Source organism: Chionomys nivalis, chromosome 7 (assembly GCF_950005125.1).
Source record: "Chionomys nivalis chromosome 7, mChiNiv1.1, whole genome shotgun sequence".
Classification (NCBI taxonomy): Eukaryota; Metazoa; Chordata; class Mammalia; order Rodentia; family Cricetidae; genus Chionomys; species Chionomys nivalis.
The window spans coordinates 73,489,751-73,509,004 of NC_080092.1; the positions used below are offsets into that span (position 1 = coordinate 73,489,751).

The 19,254-nt window shown below is 39.1% G+C and overlaps 1 protein-coding gene across 2 annotated transcripts in view; it reads left to right on the forward strand.

The window, feature by feature from the left end:
* The window catches only part of Ca10 (carbonic anhydrase 10), a 474,608-nt gene that overhangs the window by 189,325 nt on the left and 266,029 nt on the right, over positions 1 to 19,254 (forward strand). For both annotated transcript variants that reach the window (XM_057776888.1, XM_057776887.1), the window contains exon 4: positions 3,538 to 3,680. In XM_057776888.1, coding sequence (XP_057632871.1) covers positions 3,538 to 3,680 — 143 coding nt within the window. The remainder of the gene's footprint in view (positions 1 to 3,537; positions 3,681 to 19,254) is intronic.

Sequence of the window (19,254 nt, forward strand, 5' to 3'; positions counted from 1 at the left end):
ATTTTTGAGGAGTGGACCTTTTGTGGCAATTGGAGTTTTCAGAGCTGATTCTGGTCTTTTCTCTGTACTTTCTGGCCTCTGCCTGACAATAAGTATGGCTGCGGGTGGAGTACTTTACCCTCTGATCTGCGGCTTCCATGCCATGGATGCACTGAGGCAAACTGATCTCAAAGGTGCCTTCCAATTCTGAAAAAAATAAAGCATGGTGGATTTAAAAACAAGTCATTCAGTTGTGAGTAAACTCAGTACCCTGTGACGTGCTGAGCCGATGAGGGACATAATGAGCAAAGGACACACTGCTTCTTAGTTACTCTCTGGTTCCTAAGCAGGTGGTTAGAATGAGAGGCAGGGGCCTTGATGGTGAAGAGGGGATATAAAACCCTGAAACTGTCATAAAGAATTCCGTGCCCAGTAAAAGCAAAGGCAGATGTTCACATAAAGTTTTTGCTCTTTGTGATTTTTGTGGGGGGACTGTTTGGGTATGAAGTTTATTAGCAAGGCATGGCAGCATCTGCTCACCGATGGTGTCACACAAAGGCAGCTTCCACACTGTTTACGGGGCTAGAATTATTTTTGTTAATGATTTTCATGGGAGAAGATGAAATGCAATGTGCACCAGCTGTAACTGTGTTTATCATGCAACTGCCTTACAGAGAACACACACACACACACACACATCCCATAGATAGATTATCTTGATTATCAAAGAGTATATAAGCTGGAGTAACCGCAGATATCAGGAAGGTGAAAAGGGAGACGATGATGGGGATCTCTAAAACAGAGAATAGCAGGATACAGGTTTCTGAAGAGAAAAATGGAAAAAGAAGCCTTTGATTTGGAAGGGAGAGAGATAAATGACACTAAGTATGTCTGAAAAAGCCATAGGGAGTCATATTCTTTTATGTTTATTTAAAATTGTATGTAATGCATATAAATGTGTGTATACACACATATGTATATTCTATATCTCTCTTCCTCTCTTTATCTCTCCCCTCTCTCTCTCTCTCTCTCTCTCTCTCTCTCTCTCTCTCTCTCTCTCTCTCTCTCTCGTGTGTGTGTGAAGTTGTGCTATTCGGGGAGATTAATTCTTCACCCAAAAGCCATAGACTATCTTGCAGAAATCACTGCCAGCCATGAGAAAACTCTTTTCAAGTTGTTAAGGAATTACAAGAGACTCCCAAAACAATATAAGTTATTGCTGTTGCTCTTAGTTGCCTCCCAGAAGTTGAAGATAAGTCCCTGTTTCAGACACCATGGGCACAGGACCCAGAAAATTTGAGCTGGAAGAAATCTAGAAGCCACTTTCCTGGGGACTCTCTCAGTATGTAAAGGTGCTATACAAGTTGTCAGGGAAGTAATCACTAGGTCCTACCTAAAGGTGACACCTATGAATGTCAACAATGACCGGCAGGAAAGACATTATTAAAGGAGCAATAGTAGCACTCATCTCTTTGCAGTAACCAGTAGCTGACTAATTGGACGTAAGGCCCACACAACAGGAGAAAAGTCTTGCCCGGTAGTGCAAACCTATCCAGGGCTAGTGATATCACAGATCATAGAAAACAATGTACTACTGGCATTTTACTAAACCAAGACAATTCCTAATTTCATTCTAAGTACTTATCCTTACACCCACAGAAAAATGTTGCTTTCATACCCCAACAAAGAAACTTCTCTTTGCAGCAGATGGAGACCATTACAAAAAGCCTCAGCTGCCACAGCTGATAAACTAGTAGAAAACCACTGTTGTTAGGTGCCCAGTCCAAAGCAACACAACCTCCACACCTAGTGTTCAGGGAACACTAAAAATGAAACGTACATTTTTAATGCAAAAACTTCATTAGATATCTTAGTTTTGCTAGGATGTGGCATCTTGTAAACATGTTAAGAAATTTTTGGTGATACCATAGTTTGCACAATAAGAAATGGAGGCATAGTAAGAAAGCACAAATCCATGGGTAAGTTTTCTTCTATTCTTGCCCTTCTTCTCTTCCTTCTCTTTCTCCTTCTGGCCATTGATGCCGTATTGAAAATTGCTCATGTTGAGGAAATCGACTCAAACTCCTTAACCTAAAGGGAACAGAGCCACCAGAGGCTCCTTGGAATGGATTAAGCCAAATTAGATATAAATCCCACAACATACTGGTAATGAAGTATTTGTCTGGGAATCTGCTTCTGCCCATTGTTGACTTGAGCTAATAAGGTCATCGAATGTATGGTTTTCATAGGACTAAACATCCCATCTATCACAGTTCTTCGGAGTTATACAATTGTTTGATAAGTGTTTCCTAGACTGCTCTGTGACTTTGGATTTTAGCCCTTATGATACGAGCAGGCATGATGGCTGTGGTAAGTTAACATCTGCATTCAACCTGAGTTTGAGATGGCAAGCACATAAGAAGATTATGGCATGATTGCAATGCTCATCAATAATCACTATCTACAGCCACTCCTCTAAGGCGGAGCTGGGTACACTTCATCAATAGTCCCACCGCACCTTCCAATCAGTCTCAAGTTTTGGTTCACATTATTCTTATCCTTTTATTCTTTCCTTGAGATTCAGCCTAACCTGGGGCAAAACACTAAGGTAGGACCTCATTCCAAATACTGTGTGTTGATCAGTGGATGAATGACCAAACACTCACGGGGGAAAATGGGGGATGCGTGGCTTCTGCACTTCAATGGGGATACTAATGAGACAGAAAATACTAAAGGTATAGTTTCTTCATGAACATAAACTTTGAGCATTAACTATTCCTATTACTTCACTAACTGTTAAATACAAGGAAACAAGACTGGAAATCCTATTTTAAAAAATTATACTAATAGGTATTTCTACTGCAAATTTCTACTGAAAGTGAGCTGACAGTTTTCCTCTGGCTATCTGCACTCAGCCCTTGATGTAATTTTTTTCCTGTCTCTCAAACAATCACGTTTTCCAGTTGCTGGAACATTAGGTTAATGACACAACGTTGAACCAAACACAGATAGAGTCAAGTTGCTAAGCTCCTGTCTAGTTTTGATTGGAGGGTCATAAAAATAAACCATTCTCTCGGCTTGGTCTTGACAACTCACAGAAAAACACCTTGTGAATGTCAAACGACACTTGCTTTGAAAAGCTTCAGATGCCTTCAAGATTGGACACCACCGATTCTCACATCATTTCCACCTAGGAGAGGAACAGAGCATCCACTCTGGAGTTGTTAAATACTTGGTGTACTTTGAACATGTTGCAAAGAGGATATGCCTTAAAAGACAATGTCAATACCAAAGCATAAATGCAATAAATGGGCTACAGGGTGTGCATGAAGTTAAGTAAGAAAACCTGACCTTCAGAGACCATGAAGATGATACAGGAGAATTGACCAGGATTGAGGTCTGGGAAATACCATGGCAACACCTTGAGATGTCCTTGAGTCAGAATATTACTTGACATTCTTGGTTTACCATCTTTTAACTTGGGTTTCTTTTTAATATATTACTTTTTTTTCCTACTTTTCCATCTGGCCTAATCCTTCAATTTCACTTTATTCCTAGTTCCTTCTTTCTGGGGATTGGTGAACTCAGCTTGGAATCTTTGCTCTGTGGGGAAACGACAGTCGCCCGTCAACATAGAGACAAGTCACATGATCTTCGATCCCTTTCTGACCCCTCTGCGCATCAACACTGGAGGCAGGAAGGTAAGGCACAATGCCACAATGTTGCTTCTGTGACGATGGGTGATGCTTATTGTCTAGGCTGGTCTTCTGGATCTTGGTTTCTGTGATGATCACAGACCGCAAGAGCACACCTGACAAATATAACTAAGTCCAAATAGTGCTTTTCCTCCTTCATAATCCCATGTGTCTCTCAACCGTAGGACACCAGGAATTTGCTGGTGGTCCTAACCATTGGTATCTTAAGAAGGTTGGAACTCAACATGGTTGACTCCCTTGCCTACCATGCTGGAAAAATCCTTCCTCTGAGATTTCTTCTTTTGGTCTTCATTTAATTGCACTGAAGTAGAAGGAATTTATTTTAACAAAAGTAAAATCAGACGTTTATCATCCTGGTAGGGAAAACAAACAACAATCACCTAAGATGATTTATAAGAAAATCAATAATTAATCTTCCTAGGGGCATCTTGTTGGCTAAGAATCCTCCCGTCTGCCCGGAAATGCTGAGCTGTGCTTTGTGATTCCTATTCTAGGCTCAGTCTTGCCCTCTCCTCCCTCCCGCCAGGAGCACATCCTTAATTTGTAAAGGGCATAGTGCCTTTGGGGGCTGCTCACTGAAAGAATCTGGTATTTCTCTTGCTGACTTGTTTCTGTTTCACGGCCTTTAACTGTTGGCTAGAATGTTAGAATTGGGGGAAATGCACACGCTTAGAAAATTGTGTTTGAAGGTGATTTTGTTGTTGTGAATTCAAGAGAATGAAAAGTTACTTGTGTGCAAAAAAGCTAGGACTGAAATTATAGATACTTGTCATTCCTGGCAGATTCTTCTCTACAACTGGATTGTTCAAGCTCTGCCCCTCTTCCTTCTCTGCAGTCTGTTAACCATCTACACCATTCTATTTGGATGTTCATTTTTACCCTTTCTGATATTTTGAAACATGTATTCTACCATGTCACTTTCACACACACACACACACACACACACACACACAATGATGACTCACCAAAAGCTTATTAGCAACTTTACCAGGTTTTAAGAAGCATTGCTGGGGGCTGGAGTGGTACCTTTAGTGGGGGCCATGCTTACAGTACCTGAAACTCCGGTGAATGGTAGGTGAGGCCAGGCAGAACCCAGGCTGGCTAGCCATCCAGTTTAACCAGAATGGCCAACTGCAGGTTCAGTGGGAGACCTTGTCACAAAACCTAGAGTGGAGTGTGAAAGGCCTCTAGCCTCCACATTCACATATTCAGGTTAGCACATTTGTGCACATAAATGCACACCCACAAATATGTTACACATATACACCTGAATATGTTTCCAAGTAGAAAACCATCAAGTCATTGCATATGAGATTGAAACTATTTAGCTGTGCAGTATATGAACGCTCTTTTAAAAATTATTTAGATCTGGGCTGTGGTGGCACACACCTTTAATCCCAGCACTCGGAGGCAGACGCAGACAGATCTCTGTGAGTTCGAAGCCATCTTGGTCTATAAGAGCTAGTTCCAGGACAGGCTCCAAAGTTACAGAGAAACCCTGTCTTGAAAAACAAAAACAAAAAAAAGTGGAAATGATGGTTTGGTGTTTTGTTTTGTTTTGTTTTGTTTTGAACAAAACCATTCTAATTGCTCCAATGGCAATTATAGTTTTATGAATTTAAAAATAATCTCGATACAGCTCACATATACAACTTGCTCTACATAAACTGCTCATTTGAAGTCACAGACATGTTACTTTTCTGATCAGCATTTATAAGTGAGAGTTTCAGCTTAAGTAAACATTGAATTATCTTTTCTTTGTTGGAGAGGATGACAGGCAACATCCTCTCCATTCATCCCAGGCAAGCAGTAGCATACACAAAAACACCTAAGACATGTTTGCTGTCTGGGTTTCATGAAAACCGAAACCAGGTGCTTGTGGGTAGAGCAGATGTTGATGAAAGCAGACATCAAGTCCTGAAACTGGTGAAATGGATAATTTCCTGAGAGTTGTAGAATGTCTAGTGTATAGCTCTTTCTCCTCCCAGGTTACATTCATTCAGATATTTTATCAGTTTATTTATAACAAATGGAATGGTTTTCCTGACTTCTTTCTCAGCATGTTCATTATTGGCAGACCAAAAAAAAAAAGCTTCTGATTTTTGTATCCTGACTTTGCTGAAAATGTTCATCAGATCTAAGAATTTTCTGGTGAAGTCTTTGGAGTCTTTCAAGTATAAGATGATATCATACACAAATAAAGATACGTTAGTTTCATTTGATTGTTTCCATTGTATTTCCTTCACACCTTATTTCTCTAGCAAAGACTCTAACCACAATATTGAAGAAGTAGATACCTTTGGCTCATCCTTGATATAAAACAAAGTGTTTTTAGTATTTCTACAGAGTCCAATGTTGGCTATGCATTTGTTGTATATAATGTATAAGAAGGGAAAACGTGGGGCACATCAGGGGAGGAAAGAAAACACTGTGTTTTTTCTCATGTGCAGAGTCTAGACATTATACACACACACATATATGGGGAAATATTTAGTAAAGGAAGGGGTCCAGTGGGGTGGGTGAGAGAAGTAAGAGAGGTCAATAAAAGGATGGGCATGATCAATTGACAATGATTTACATACATGAACATGTCATAATAAAACCCATTATTTTGTATGCTAATTAAAATAATATTTTTAAAAGGTAGGACAAGGTTGCAGTATATGTTCAAAGTGATTTTAGGTAAAGTATGCATTGGGAGTAGAATGGGAAAATGGCAAATTGGCACAGAATCAATGCAGATTTCTCCTTTGGTTGTGTCATCTTAGAAGGAAGCGTTGATATAAAACAAAGAAAGAGCCATTTCCTTCTAATGCATTGGGAAAAAAGAAATCTGTTTCTCATATATTAGAATATTTTTGTCGATTTGAGCCTTTTGTTTGTTTTTCAGAATTTTTTTATCATTTTCAGTTCAGTACATTGTACCTGTTCCAAATCAATTTGCAAAGGCATCAGAGTTTGCGATTTTGGAAACATTTGCTGTGACAATGAAAATATTTATATCTGGCATTATTTGTGTTGTCAGGGGTTTGACGAGCTCAGAGCTGGCTGGTGGTGCCCTTTATATTTATGTAAGGCAGGAAATAAAATATACACGGAGGCAGGAGATGAAAAGCCCGAACTTGACAGACAATAGCTAAATCACGTCTCAAGCTTTGGAAAGCTGGTGTTTAATGACTTGTTTTGGAAGTAAGAATTCAGAACACTGCTCTGATTTTAGACTTTTGCCTTAAAGAAATGTCCAGTTCACAGGGTTTGAAAATCGCCCTGTTAGACGAGATGTTTTGTAGAATCGGGAGAAGGTGCCACATTTTCAAACCTGAGATCAGTTAGATGTCAGTAGGTTAAATGCACCCCAGTAAGTGTGTTTTTTGTCACATTTTTATCTGTGGACATTATTCCTTCTGGCATTTAAATGTGTCTTTTTTGCACAAAACCATGAAACAGCTCTGCCAAGGCCCCAGCTTGTCTTTTTATGTTTATTTTACTATATCTGATTTAACCCAGAGCTTGGATGAGGGGGATAAGGGATTTTATTAATATAGGCAAGAACTGAAACCAACCCCAAGATAAGAACAACCAGGACCAATAATGATTAGATGAGAGTCAAAATGTTCTATAACTTGAATATCATAGAGAAATTCTGCTTATATATATTGATACATGTATGTGCATGTTCATGTTTGTGCATACACATGTGTGTACATGTGTATATTGTGCATATATCCATGTCCTTGTTCAGGCCAGAGGACAATGTTAGGTGTGGTTTCCCTGGAGATGCCCTCCTTGTTTTATAAGACAGATTCCTACACTGGGCTGGAGCTGGCCAAGTAGGCTGGATGACTGGCAGACCTCATAGATTCACTTGTGTCTATCTCCCCAGCACTGGATTATAAACACGCATCAGCACACTTGTTTTTTGTTATGTAGTCCTGAGGACTGAATCCAGGCCCCTTTGTGTGTGCAATAAGCTCTCTACTTACTAAGCTATCACCTCAGTTCCCAAAAATACTTTTATGAAATAATAGTCATTTCCTTCACCTTTTGAGTTGCCTATTCAATGATATTTCTTAAGCAATGATTTTCTTCTCTGAGGAGGTAGTCTAAGATAATATGTAAGATTTTTGAAGATGAAACCAAAATAACTGCTGATCGTCTGCAAGTTGCAGGGAGTTGCTTGCTCGTCCCGGCCACTCAGAACCAAAATAATCACACAGAAACTGGATTAATTAAGTCACTGCTCGGCCCATTAGCTCTAGCTTTTTATTGGCTAACTCTTACATATTAATTCAACCCATTTTTATTAATTTGTGTATCGCCACGTGGCTGTGGTTTACCAGCTAAAGTTTCCTCTGGCTCCTGTGGGGCTACATGGCTTCTCTCTGACTCTGTCTTCTTCCCAGCGTTTGTTTAGTTTTCCCTGCCTGGCTCTGTTTTCCTATAGCTCTGCTATAGGCCCGAAGCAGTTCCTTTATTTACCAATGATATTTACAGCATACAGAGGGCAATCTCATATCACCTCCCCTTTTCTGTTTAAATAATCAGGAAGGTTTTAACTTTAACATAGCAAGATTACATACAGCAAAACAAGCATAAAGCAAGAATTACAGTTACAATGTGTTTATTTACTTTATCTTTTATCATAACTAAGGAAAACTATAACTATAAATTTTTCAATTCCATCAAAGACTCCAGGGATATAATATTACCTAAGTAAACAGGAAGTACATTGTAAGCAACTTCCAAAACTCTAAAATTGACAGAGACATCTCGCTACCTGAACAGTCACCCAAAGTTCTTCTGTACCATTGGAGCATCCACCTTCAGCCTACAGACCCACAGTATCCAGCAGACTTTTCCATGAAACAGGAAATTTCAAAGACAGTTCCACCTATATTGGCAGTCTGTCAGCCACTTTCTTCTGTGTCCTGCAGAATGTCTAGCAGACTCTTTCATGAAGCAGGAACCTCAAAGGATCTTCTCACCTTTAGGCAAGTTCAGCAGTCATTACTCTGAGGGTCCTGCATCTCCAGTTCATCAAGCAATTTATGAAAGAACAGTTTCTTGCCCAAATGGCTAACCAAGGCTTCCATAAGAAGACTCTTCAATGCCCATCTTCTTCTTGAAATAACTTGTGGTGCCAGGAGCAGATATGTCTGATAGTCATGAAAAGTCCTAAGGTTTTAAAACATTTTAAATGCCATATTTTGAAGGTCTCTGAAAGATTTGAAGAATGATTATCCATCTGAAATATATCCCTGTACATCTAGAAAATCTACCATGATACAAGTTTGACTTTATAGATGACTCTCATTTATCTATATTTCTTAATTATATATTAAATTGCTACATGAGCTGGATAAACACAATATCTTAAGATCAGAAATACATATAACAAAATTTACCTTAAATTTCTATCAATAAACAAGATCCATACCAATGCAAATCTCTATAGCATAACCCCCTTTAAATGTAAACAAACATTTATAGACAATATTTGGGAATACCGAAATAATAACACAGAAGCTGTATTAATTAAATCACTGTTTGGCCCATTAGCTCAGCCTCTTATTGGCTAACTCTTACATATTAATTTAACCCATTTTTATTAATTTGTGTATAGCCACGTGGCTGTGGCTTACTGGCTAAAGTTTCGTCTGTCTCCAGCATGGCTACATGGCTTCTCTCTGACCCTGCCTTCTTCCTTCCAGCATTTAGTTTGGTTTTCCCTTTCTAGTTCTGTTTCCCTATAGTTCTTTTATTAACCAATGATATTCACAGCATACAAAGGGGAATCCCACATCATCTATGGGTATAGGAAATATCAGGTTCCAGTGGCCAGTTCAAAATCTAGGATTACACAAAAGGCTCTGACTAAATTCGGCGGATCACAAACAAAGCATAAAGACTTGAGTATGAGACAGGGTCCTATAAGGAGGGCAGGACACTGATGAGGTTGAGAGTGACCAAAATATATTATATACATGTATGAAGTTATTGAAGAAAATTAATAAAGTACTTTTAGTATGATCCCCTTAAACCAGTCTTGAACTAATAAATCTATTCTATATAAAGTTACTAAATCAACTCATGAATTTTAAAATTTACTGGCAGATTTTTCAAGACATCAAGTCCATTTTGTATAAATACAGTGGTTAGTTTTGCATCCTAGTAACCACTGTACTTATGCAATTTAAGGGAGGAGATTCATTTTGACTCATAGTTTGCAGGGAGTTTTCAGGCCACTATCAGAGTCTTCTTTTCAGCTTGCCTCTCTTCTTCTGAGAAAGAGGGGCTCTCAGCTTTTACTGCATACTCTGGCTGGGAGGAATCTAGTGGATCTAGTCTGTTTCAGGTACTTCCTGAAGCTCTTTTGAATTGTTTACCTCCCTGATTAAGGAGCCTTCCTGTGGGGTGGAACGTTTCATTCTCCAAGGAAACTGTTACACAACAGTATCACACACACACTCACACACACACAAACATGCATATGCACACACACACACACACACACCAAGCAAACAACAAACATTTAAGTATGATACTTGCAGCCACTGTAATTCGGCTGCATATCTTCTTTCTAAAGGCATATCCTGCATATGCTTTCTGTGTATCTCTTGTACCAAGTGAGGTTATGAGGCTATAGTACTAATTTTTTCTCTGAAGGTATGTCACTGGAGTACTTTGGCAACAGTCAATCCTTCACTTGACATGACTGAGGCCTTTATACCCTGCCTCTTTAATATCCACTCCCTGTGACTTCATATGCCACATCCACCGTGAAGTTCTCTTGATCTCTGACTGATGATGAAATCCTTCTTCATTTGGCTTAAGTGCTTTACTAATATTTCCTTTAGAACTTGCTTTATCATCTGTAGTACTTTGTCTGTGCATTAGGAGCTTCTTGAGGTAAATAAGTTTTCATATTTTTGTTTAGATCCCTGAGATTGATTGGTATAATATTATCATTGATTATCAATGGGAGGATTTATATGGACTTATTCAAGAGTTGTTATGATTCAAAGTGATAAAAATATGAAATGCTTTCATGATGAATGGGACCAATGTCATCAACAGAATATGTAACTAAAACTAAACTTCATGTATTGTAGTTGTCATGAGATGTTGGAAAACATAGGGAATGTGAATTGCATTTATAAGTGTGATCTTCCACTGGTACATTTCCCCATGAAGTTCATAGCCCAATTGAGCTGACCATGAAAAATTATTGATATCTGTGGTATATATCACTGTGTCCTGAGACCTTTTTTGTGTGAGTTATTTCCAGTCCTCCAAAGATTTTTAGATTTATTTGGAGAGAAAATATACATAGACAGAAGCTACATGGGAGTAATTAGTTTTTAAAAAACTATTTGAGATAATAGTGAAACAGATACTAAAGAAACTATGAAATTATTAATTAGCAAGTTAATCATTTGGCCATTAATTTTGAAGGGGATAAGAAGTTGTGTTAGATGAACCAAGCTTTTTGGAAGTGATGGAGTAAGAGGTACCATTAAAAAGGTGACTAGAATAAAACAAAGCCTTCAGAAAAGCCTTTAAAATGTCAGATGCTCTGTAGATTTCTCCCTCATGATCTTGACTTCCCTTTGCTCATATATTCCTTCCTCCCTCTCTTTGATTGGATTCCCAGGTCTTGGCATGGTGTTTGGTTGTGGATCTCTGGATATGGTTCCACCAGTTGCTGAATGAAGGCTCTATGATGATAGCTGGGGTATTCACCAATTTGATTACAGGGGAAAGCCAGTTTGGGCTCCCTCTCCACCATTGCTAAGAGTCTTAGCTGGGAGCGAGACAGGGAGGGGGCAGAAGGAGGGGAGAGAAAACTGTGGATGAAATGTAAAATGAAATTTAAAAAATAAATTAAAAGAAAACATGTCAGATGCTCCGACCCCAGGTATGCAAAATTTAAAAATGTAAAGACGGATCCAGGTTTTCATCTGAATAGATTGCTGTGGCACTGGATTTTACTGAATACTATGGTGAAGTTCCACAGATAACGCTTCTCACCTGTTTAAAACCGATCAAGCTGCTTAGAAACACCACACGCTTTTTACACAAAAATCCTGATGTGGAAACTGTATGTACATGGTTTTATGTATATTTATGATGTAGAATAGGTCTTTAGCACCAGCCCTGTTGGAAAAGTACATGCACTTCTTACTCACCCATATTTTGTCATTTTCACATACTGATGACGTCTTTGCTCTGAAAAAAAGCAATGAGGTGTCTACTTCTTGAGATCTAACTTGAAGCAACAAAGAAAAGGTGAGTGATATGACATAGACAGTGTGGAAATATGAAGGTATGGTGGATAGTACATCAGAGAAAGCTATGCTTGCAGTCGGATGTGGATATGGAAACTTCAAAGGGCAGAATTTTAAACCATCATACTTAAAATGGAGACACGATCTCATTGCTCCATAGAAGATGACACTAGGGGATTGGGTGGCCTTAAAAAGAAATTATAGTGATATGATTGATTGCAAATGGCAGTAGCAGAGAAAGGAATGGGTGAAAGTGGAAGATGTGGAATAGACTGCATGGGGAGTTTTGACAGAAATAACATTTCTGAGTGACACGTAAGAGATGTGAGAGGAGGGCTTAGAGCCAAGGAGGAGGATGAAGGGAGAAATGATTCATAATCTTAGTGAATAATGTCTAGAATAAATGGATGCTTCCAAGAAATGAGGGAGATTTTGAAAGTTGAAGTTAGAGGAAATGGAAGCAGTGACACCACATCAGTGCCCATTGAGGGTGGGGGATGTGGAAAAGAGATGTCTGCAGGTAAATCATATTGAGACCTGGGTTTGAGTTTCATATTGCCACCTATTGGCCATGTGTGAGAACTCAACCTTCTCCCAGCTTCATATATCATACTGCCATCCACCTTCTACAAGAAAAAATACATTTGTTAGGAAGGCTAAAAGGTAAGCGATCAAACATCAGTAACTAAAAACATCCTATACAATTGTTATCTGATATCAAAAGTACTGTCATTGATATTAGTAAAAAATCACAGCTTAGCTAACATCTGAATGTCTCTGTCAAAGATGTTAATGCTCGTGTTAGAGTTGGTAACAGATGTGCCAGATTCTTCAAATAATAGATGAAGAATTCAGAGACACCTTGCTAGAGGCTCCCAACCCTAGAGAATGAAACTCCATGAGCATGAAGGGTAACGCTTTCCCCTTGTTATATATTTCTAAAAAGAATCACAGATCTAGATGGGCACAATAGGCTGTAAAATTGCTATGTGTGAGAAATATGGATGAAACTATGCTTGTTGTGAGTAAAGATAATGGAAAAGTTGCCAGGATAATTCAGCATGATTACTTAGGGCACGGAGCTCTACCTTTATGAGTGTGACCCTGGCTGTGAAATACCCTTCACTAAGAGATGTTCCAAGAGTGAGAACTTACAATGCTGAAGTTGATTCACTACTGGGAAAGTCATTAAGAGAGAAGTAAAGAAGAGGAGCAAAGAGATTACAAGAAGAATGTGCATGTTGTCATTTAAGTTTTTCCTGTCCTAACTTCCCTGATGTGAAATGTCCTTCTGTATATGTGTTGCATTTATTGATTAATGAATAAAGCTGCTTTGGCCTATGGCAGGGCAGAATATAGCCAGTCTGGAAGAGAGAAATAGAGAGAGTAGGCAGAGTCAAGGAGACACCATGTAGTTGCCAAAGAAGGACATACCGGAACCTTACTGATAGACCACAGCTTAGTGGTGATACACAGATTAATAGAAATGGGTTAATTTAAGATGTAAAAGTTAGTTAATAAGAAGCCTGAGCTAATAGACCAAACAGTGCTGTAATTAATATAGTTTCTGTGTGATTATTCAAGTCTAGGAGGCAAAAAAAATGAATGTCCATTTACACTTCCCATCCATTTACCCAGCCACCCATCCATCTATCTATTCACCACCTATCCGTACATCCATCCATCCATTCACCCATCCATCCACCCACCCACCCACCCATCCATCCATCCATCCATCCATCCATCCATCCATCCATCCATCTGTCATCTGTGTATTTTAAGTTTTATCTATTCTATCTTTCCATCCATCAATCCATTTATTCATCCAAACCTCTATTCATTCATCTATCCATCTATCATCTATCTGTCTGTCTGTATATCTATGTTCTATGTATATATCTATCAACTTATCTGAAGGGAAACTATCTTAAGTAGTAATTTCAAATGCCTTATGATTGTTCTTTTCCTATGCATCCTCAGCTAAGCAGAACTAGCCCTGGTGTTTACAAGTGGCCTAGGCAAGATTTCAGTTCAAAACAGGAACTAGAGCTGTGTGGAAATTGAATGGCCTTCTGTTACACTGAAACTACAGAAAGTCAGAGTTCTGACAAGCACAAAGGGCCACTTGAGATTGTCGAACACATTGAATTCAGATGAGCATTTTGAGTTCATCCTTCCCACCTGGGATTCTGGCAGCCCTATAGTGGTTATACAGGGCACAAGAAATGTATTTTCTTGAGGCTGACCCTGGAATAAAGATATAATGAGGATGTTACTCCTTCCTTAAGGAAAATTCCCTTTGAAGCACTAGTTTCAGATTGGAAAAAATTTGTATTGCTTTCTTTCTTTCTCTACCAAAATTACTTCTCCTCAAAATTTGCAAATGCAGAACTCTCTCTCCTTGAGCATAATTTCCTTATGATTGGCTGGAGTGGACAATTCGGGGCAAAAGGCATGTTGGCCAAGAAAATGTTTAGATAACGAAATGAAGCTAAGGAAATGTGTTTGTTCTTGGAGTAGTGCTTTCAGAATTTCAAGTTTTCAGTGGGTAGCAATGCGGTAATAAAAGATGTGCTGAATGGGGAAGACTCAGATGCTGTGTTCTGAGTCAGAGTACAGACTCAGTTCAGAGTTGCTCTGTGATGGGTTGCCATCCCTAAGTCTGGGCTGAGGATTACTTCTCACTGTCTTGGCAGCTCCTTGTGATGTTTATCTTTTAATATCATTCAGGAAATCAATGCAAGCATTAGACAAGTCTCCCAAGAAAACACCTGGCTATGGGCTTTCATGGTTTATAAATGCATCTAATTCTCATCCCACTGCTCTGGCAAGCAATCCTTTTTCTTGCTTCCCTCCTCTGTTTCTTGTTCCTTTCTTCCCTCTGTGTGTCTCATCCTTTCCCCCGTTATCACTCTATTTCTCATTCTTGTTCTCATGTATGATATCCTCTTGCTCTCTCTTTCATCTCTCCCCATCTCTCTTAATCTTCTTCCTCCTCTTCTAATCATGAATACACATGACCAAGGAAACAGTACCTTCTTCTTTGTGCACCACCAAGGAATGAGTTCTTATTTCATGGAACATTGTAATTAAATATATAAGATCAATAATTGTGTGATCTTGGAGATGATATTGAATGGGGTGGGGAATCCCAGTTACCCAGAAACTGAGAATAATTTCTTTAAGAGAATATGGGAAATATTAAGCCATAATATTTAATCATACAATGTTGAGTTTAGAGAGCATAAATAATTGAGTATCTGATAGATAATCAGACTTAATTTTTCTGATGAAAATTGAAGGTAATGTAGATAAAATTTTACTAATGCTACATACACTATTAAGAGTAACCCACCTCTTTATGATAGATTTTAACACCATCCTTATGGTGCAGAATGCAGGAAACAACACCCAAACTGCAGATGATGTCAGGAACAGAGCCATTCAGCACATCGGCTGTTCTGTAGGTGCCCAGCTTCATTCTGTTAATGTCAGCAACCTCTACTTAATGTGTTACATCATTTGCTGTATTGACTCAGATATTTCTCATATGTAACATTTAGTATGACATCAGTCATTTCTGGACGCTAACCTTGCAGCTCACATACTCTAAGAGATACACAAAACAAGTGTAATGTTATTTGATGTGGATACATGACTTCATTTTTATTAAGAGTTGAACACATTTTACTGAGTTATACCTGATAGACACTTATAAAGCTAGCAGGATCTCTCCTACCCCTAAATATTATGTTAATGTAAAAGAAGTTCCATTGTATCTAAGGACCAGAGTTTCCTTAATTTCTACTTTTCCCTGTAATATTTATAAAATTAAATTTTAATTTTTTTAAAAAACCTATTTTATATGTATGGAGGTTTGCCTGAATGTATGTCTGTGTACCAAGTGCATGCAGGGTGCCTCTAGAGGCCAGAAGAGAGCATCGGATCCTCTGCAACTGGAGTAACAAAAGGTTATGAGCCACCATGGGGGAGCTGGGAACTGAACCTAGGTTCTCTTAAAGAGCAGCAAATTCTTTTAGCCGCTGGACTATCTACTCAGCCTCAGTAACTACTTTTTAAAAAACCAAAACAAAGTAATTCTTTCTTTATTTATTAACTAACTAGCTATTTTCATTTTTTTTAAGACAAGCAAGGTATGCAACTCAGGTCATCTTGAAGGAAAGAAGTAAGCATTACTTGATACATGTTTTTATTTATTGTTTGGCTGTTAGATAAGATTGAATATAAAAACCGGCTCAGTGTCTGTTGATTATCATTCTGAAATTATTAGTCTGAAATTATTCACAGTGTGTAAAATGGGATACAGTAGAATTGGCAGAATTATCAATTCCAAATCAGCTCTGTCTCACTCTTCCACAGCCTGATGCTCTCTAAAACCAGATTTAGAATGATGCCCTAAAGAAGTCCTCAGGAAAAAACTTCATGGAAACAGGAAAAGTGAGTCCTGGAGAAACTTAACCAAGACATGAGTTGAACAAGACTCCAGTCAAAGCATCAGCTCACAGCCACCTCCTGTATGCAGCATCAGGGAACTCCTACCCCCATGCCTTGGGACTAGAGCACCAGCCTCTAGTGTATTCTACTAGTGCAGCACCCATAGTATTTACAAGCAGGTAATATTTATATATGGGGGAACCAGTGGTGTTAGCTTATACAATTTTATAGTTACCTTTTCCTCCTCCCTCCATTTTCCTTTCTTTATGCTTTTTTTTCTGAGTCTCAATTTGTTAACTTTTAAGCTATTTTTTTAATATTTTTATTTGTATTTTTAAAAGAAAACAAACTCGTTTTTCATTATACATACCAGTCCAGGTTCTCACTCCCTCCCCTTCTCCCACTCCCTCCACCTACTCGTCACACCCCCCCTCCATCTACTCCCCAGAGAGGGTAGGGCACATTGCTTTGGGGAAGGTTCAAGGCCCTCCCTACTATGTCTAGGCTGAACAAGGTATCCATCCAAAGAGAATAGGTTCCCAAAAAAACAGTACAGGCAGTAGAGATAAATCCTGGTGCCACTGCTAGTGCCCCTAAGTCTTTGGCAATTTTTTAAAATATTTATTTATTTATTATGTATACAATATTCTGTCTGTGTATGCCTGCAGGCCAGTAGAGGGCACCAGACCCCATTACAGATGGTTGTGAGCCACCATGTGGTTGTTGGGAATTGAACTCAGGACCTTTGGAAGAGCAGGCAATGCTCTTAACCTCTGAGCCATCTCTCCAGCCCTATCTTTGGCAATTTTTAAGAAAAGGAATAGAGCATACTGTGAGCATCTTCACTGCCAATAACCATCTTCATGACTCTCCCAGTAATCTTGCTAAGTAACTCCTTCCTCGATTTGTCACCCTCCTTCCTTCTTGCATATTTTTCTAATGCAAGTCTTGTGCAAGTAATCTCATCTACTGTGTATCAGTGATTGTGATGGCCTTGCTACATCTAGAAGACAGCATCTTGTGGCATTCTTTTCCATCCTCTGGCTCTCAGTCCTTCTACCCTCTCTTCTGTGATTTTTCCCTTATCCTTCGAGAAGGTCATATAGACACCCTGCTTACGGTTGAGCACTTGTTATCAGCACTTTGACCAGCTATAAGACTGCATTAACTATTGCCCCATGCAAACAGAAGCTTCTGTGACCCAGGCTGACAGTAGCACTGGTCTATGGTCTCTGACCCAGGCAAACAGCATCACTGGTCTATGGATATAAACATAAATTTTAGAAGGTAGCCTGGCTACATATCCAGTTAGCAGAACATGAGTAATATGTTATTCCCTAGAGCCTGAGTATCCAGCCATAAGTTTTTGAGCAGATTTACAGTACCAGGACCAGGCTTGTTCTTAGTCTTATTCAACAGGCCTCAAATTCAATGAGAAAGTAGTTGATTATTTCCAGGACAGTCATGGCACACTATTAGACCAACGGGCACATCTTTCCTGGCACATCAGAATTATAGCATGCGGGGTTCTCAGAATGACAGTTGATGAATTTTCTCTTCTAGCAGCTTTTATGACTTTTATGACTTCATGATTTCCCTCCCCCCAGCAATCTGGATAGCACTTACCTTCTCCCAGACAGCACTAGTGAGCACAGAAGTTTCTGGCTCAGCTCCTGTTTGATTTCTTGGTGTCCTGTACCCAATGTGTATGATGTCTTCAGAGAGTCTTAACTAGAGCAAGGAGATGAGAAAAGAAAATTGTTGTCAATTGGAAAGGGAAATGTCAAGTATCCTTGTGTGTAGATATAACCCTAAAGACTCCATCAGAGAAATCTTAGCACCATAAATGCTTTGGGTAAAGTGTTGGGATATACAATTAATATACAAAACTTGGTAGCCTTCTTATATATTAATGACACAAGACTGAAAACCAGAGGAACATCATTCATAATCACATAAAAAGTAGTTAAACTATCCTACACCAACTTTTCAAAGCCCATTTTGTGTGTCTTCCCACCTTCGTTATCAGTGACACAAGTTGGCAACTTAAATACATCACAGCAGAAGTGTTCACACCACAGGAATCTGTGAATGCTGCGCATCTGGTGACATGTTTTTCTAACATACTGGTTAATTCAAATCTACCGGCATAGTGATGCTCTTAGGAGTCAGGGTAATTCCCAGAGTACTACAGCCAATGCTTACAGAGACTGGGGAACCAGTCCAAATGAATCACCAATAATGTTGATTGTAGCTGAAGGTGGAAAACGTTTTAGATATATCAGAACTGTACTTATCAGAAATGAGTCTAGAGGCTATTGGATGGCTGACTGCAGAAAGCTGCAGACTGAGTTGCTTACATACTGGATCCCATATTCTCCAACTCCTGTTTCTGTGGCCTGCTCCACAAAGTCTGGAGGGTGGAGGGAGCATAAGGTTCTGTGGGAATCTCGCTGCTCTAACCTTCATTCTAATTTCTCTCTAAAAATCTCTCTTTACTTCCTTTCTTCCAACAAGCCATATTCCTCCAATATCTTTACCAATGTAAGCTTTTCACACCCCATACCTGAATGTTCCTGAACTGCTTTATAACCTCAGGTGCCCACCCCCACCCTTGCCCAAGCTTCCTTTCAGTGACACTATTCTTCACACAGCATGGCAAACGGCACTGTAAATGTGTGTTCTAGGCATGTTCAAAAGCACAAAGCAAGGAGGGAGGCATCTCTTAGAATTTCTAAACAAGAGATCTTTATCCTACACACTGTTTTTTAATGATTACTTCACAGCGTCTGAGTACCCAAAAAAGTTAAGATTAA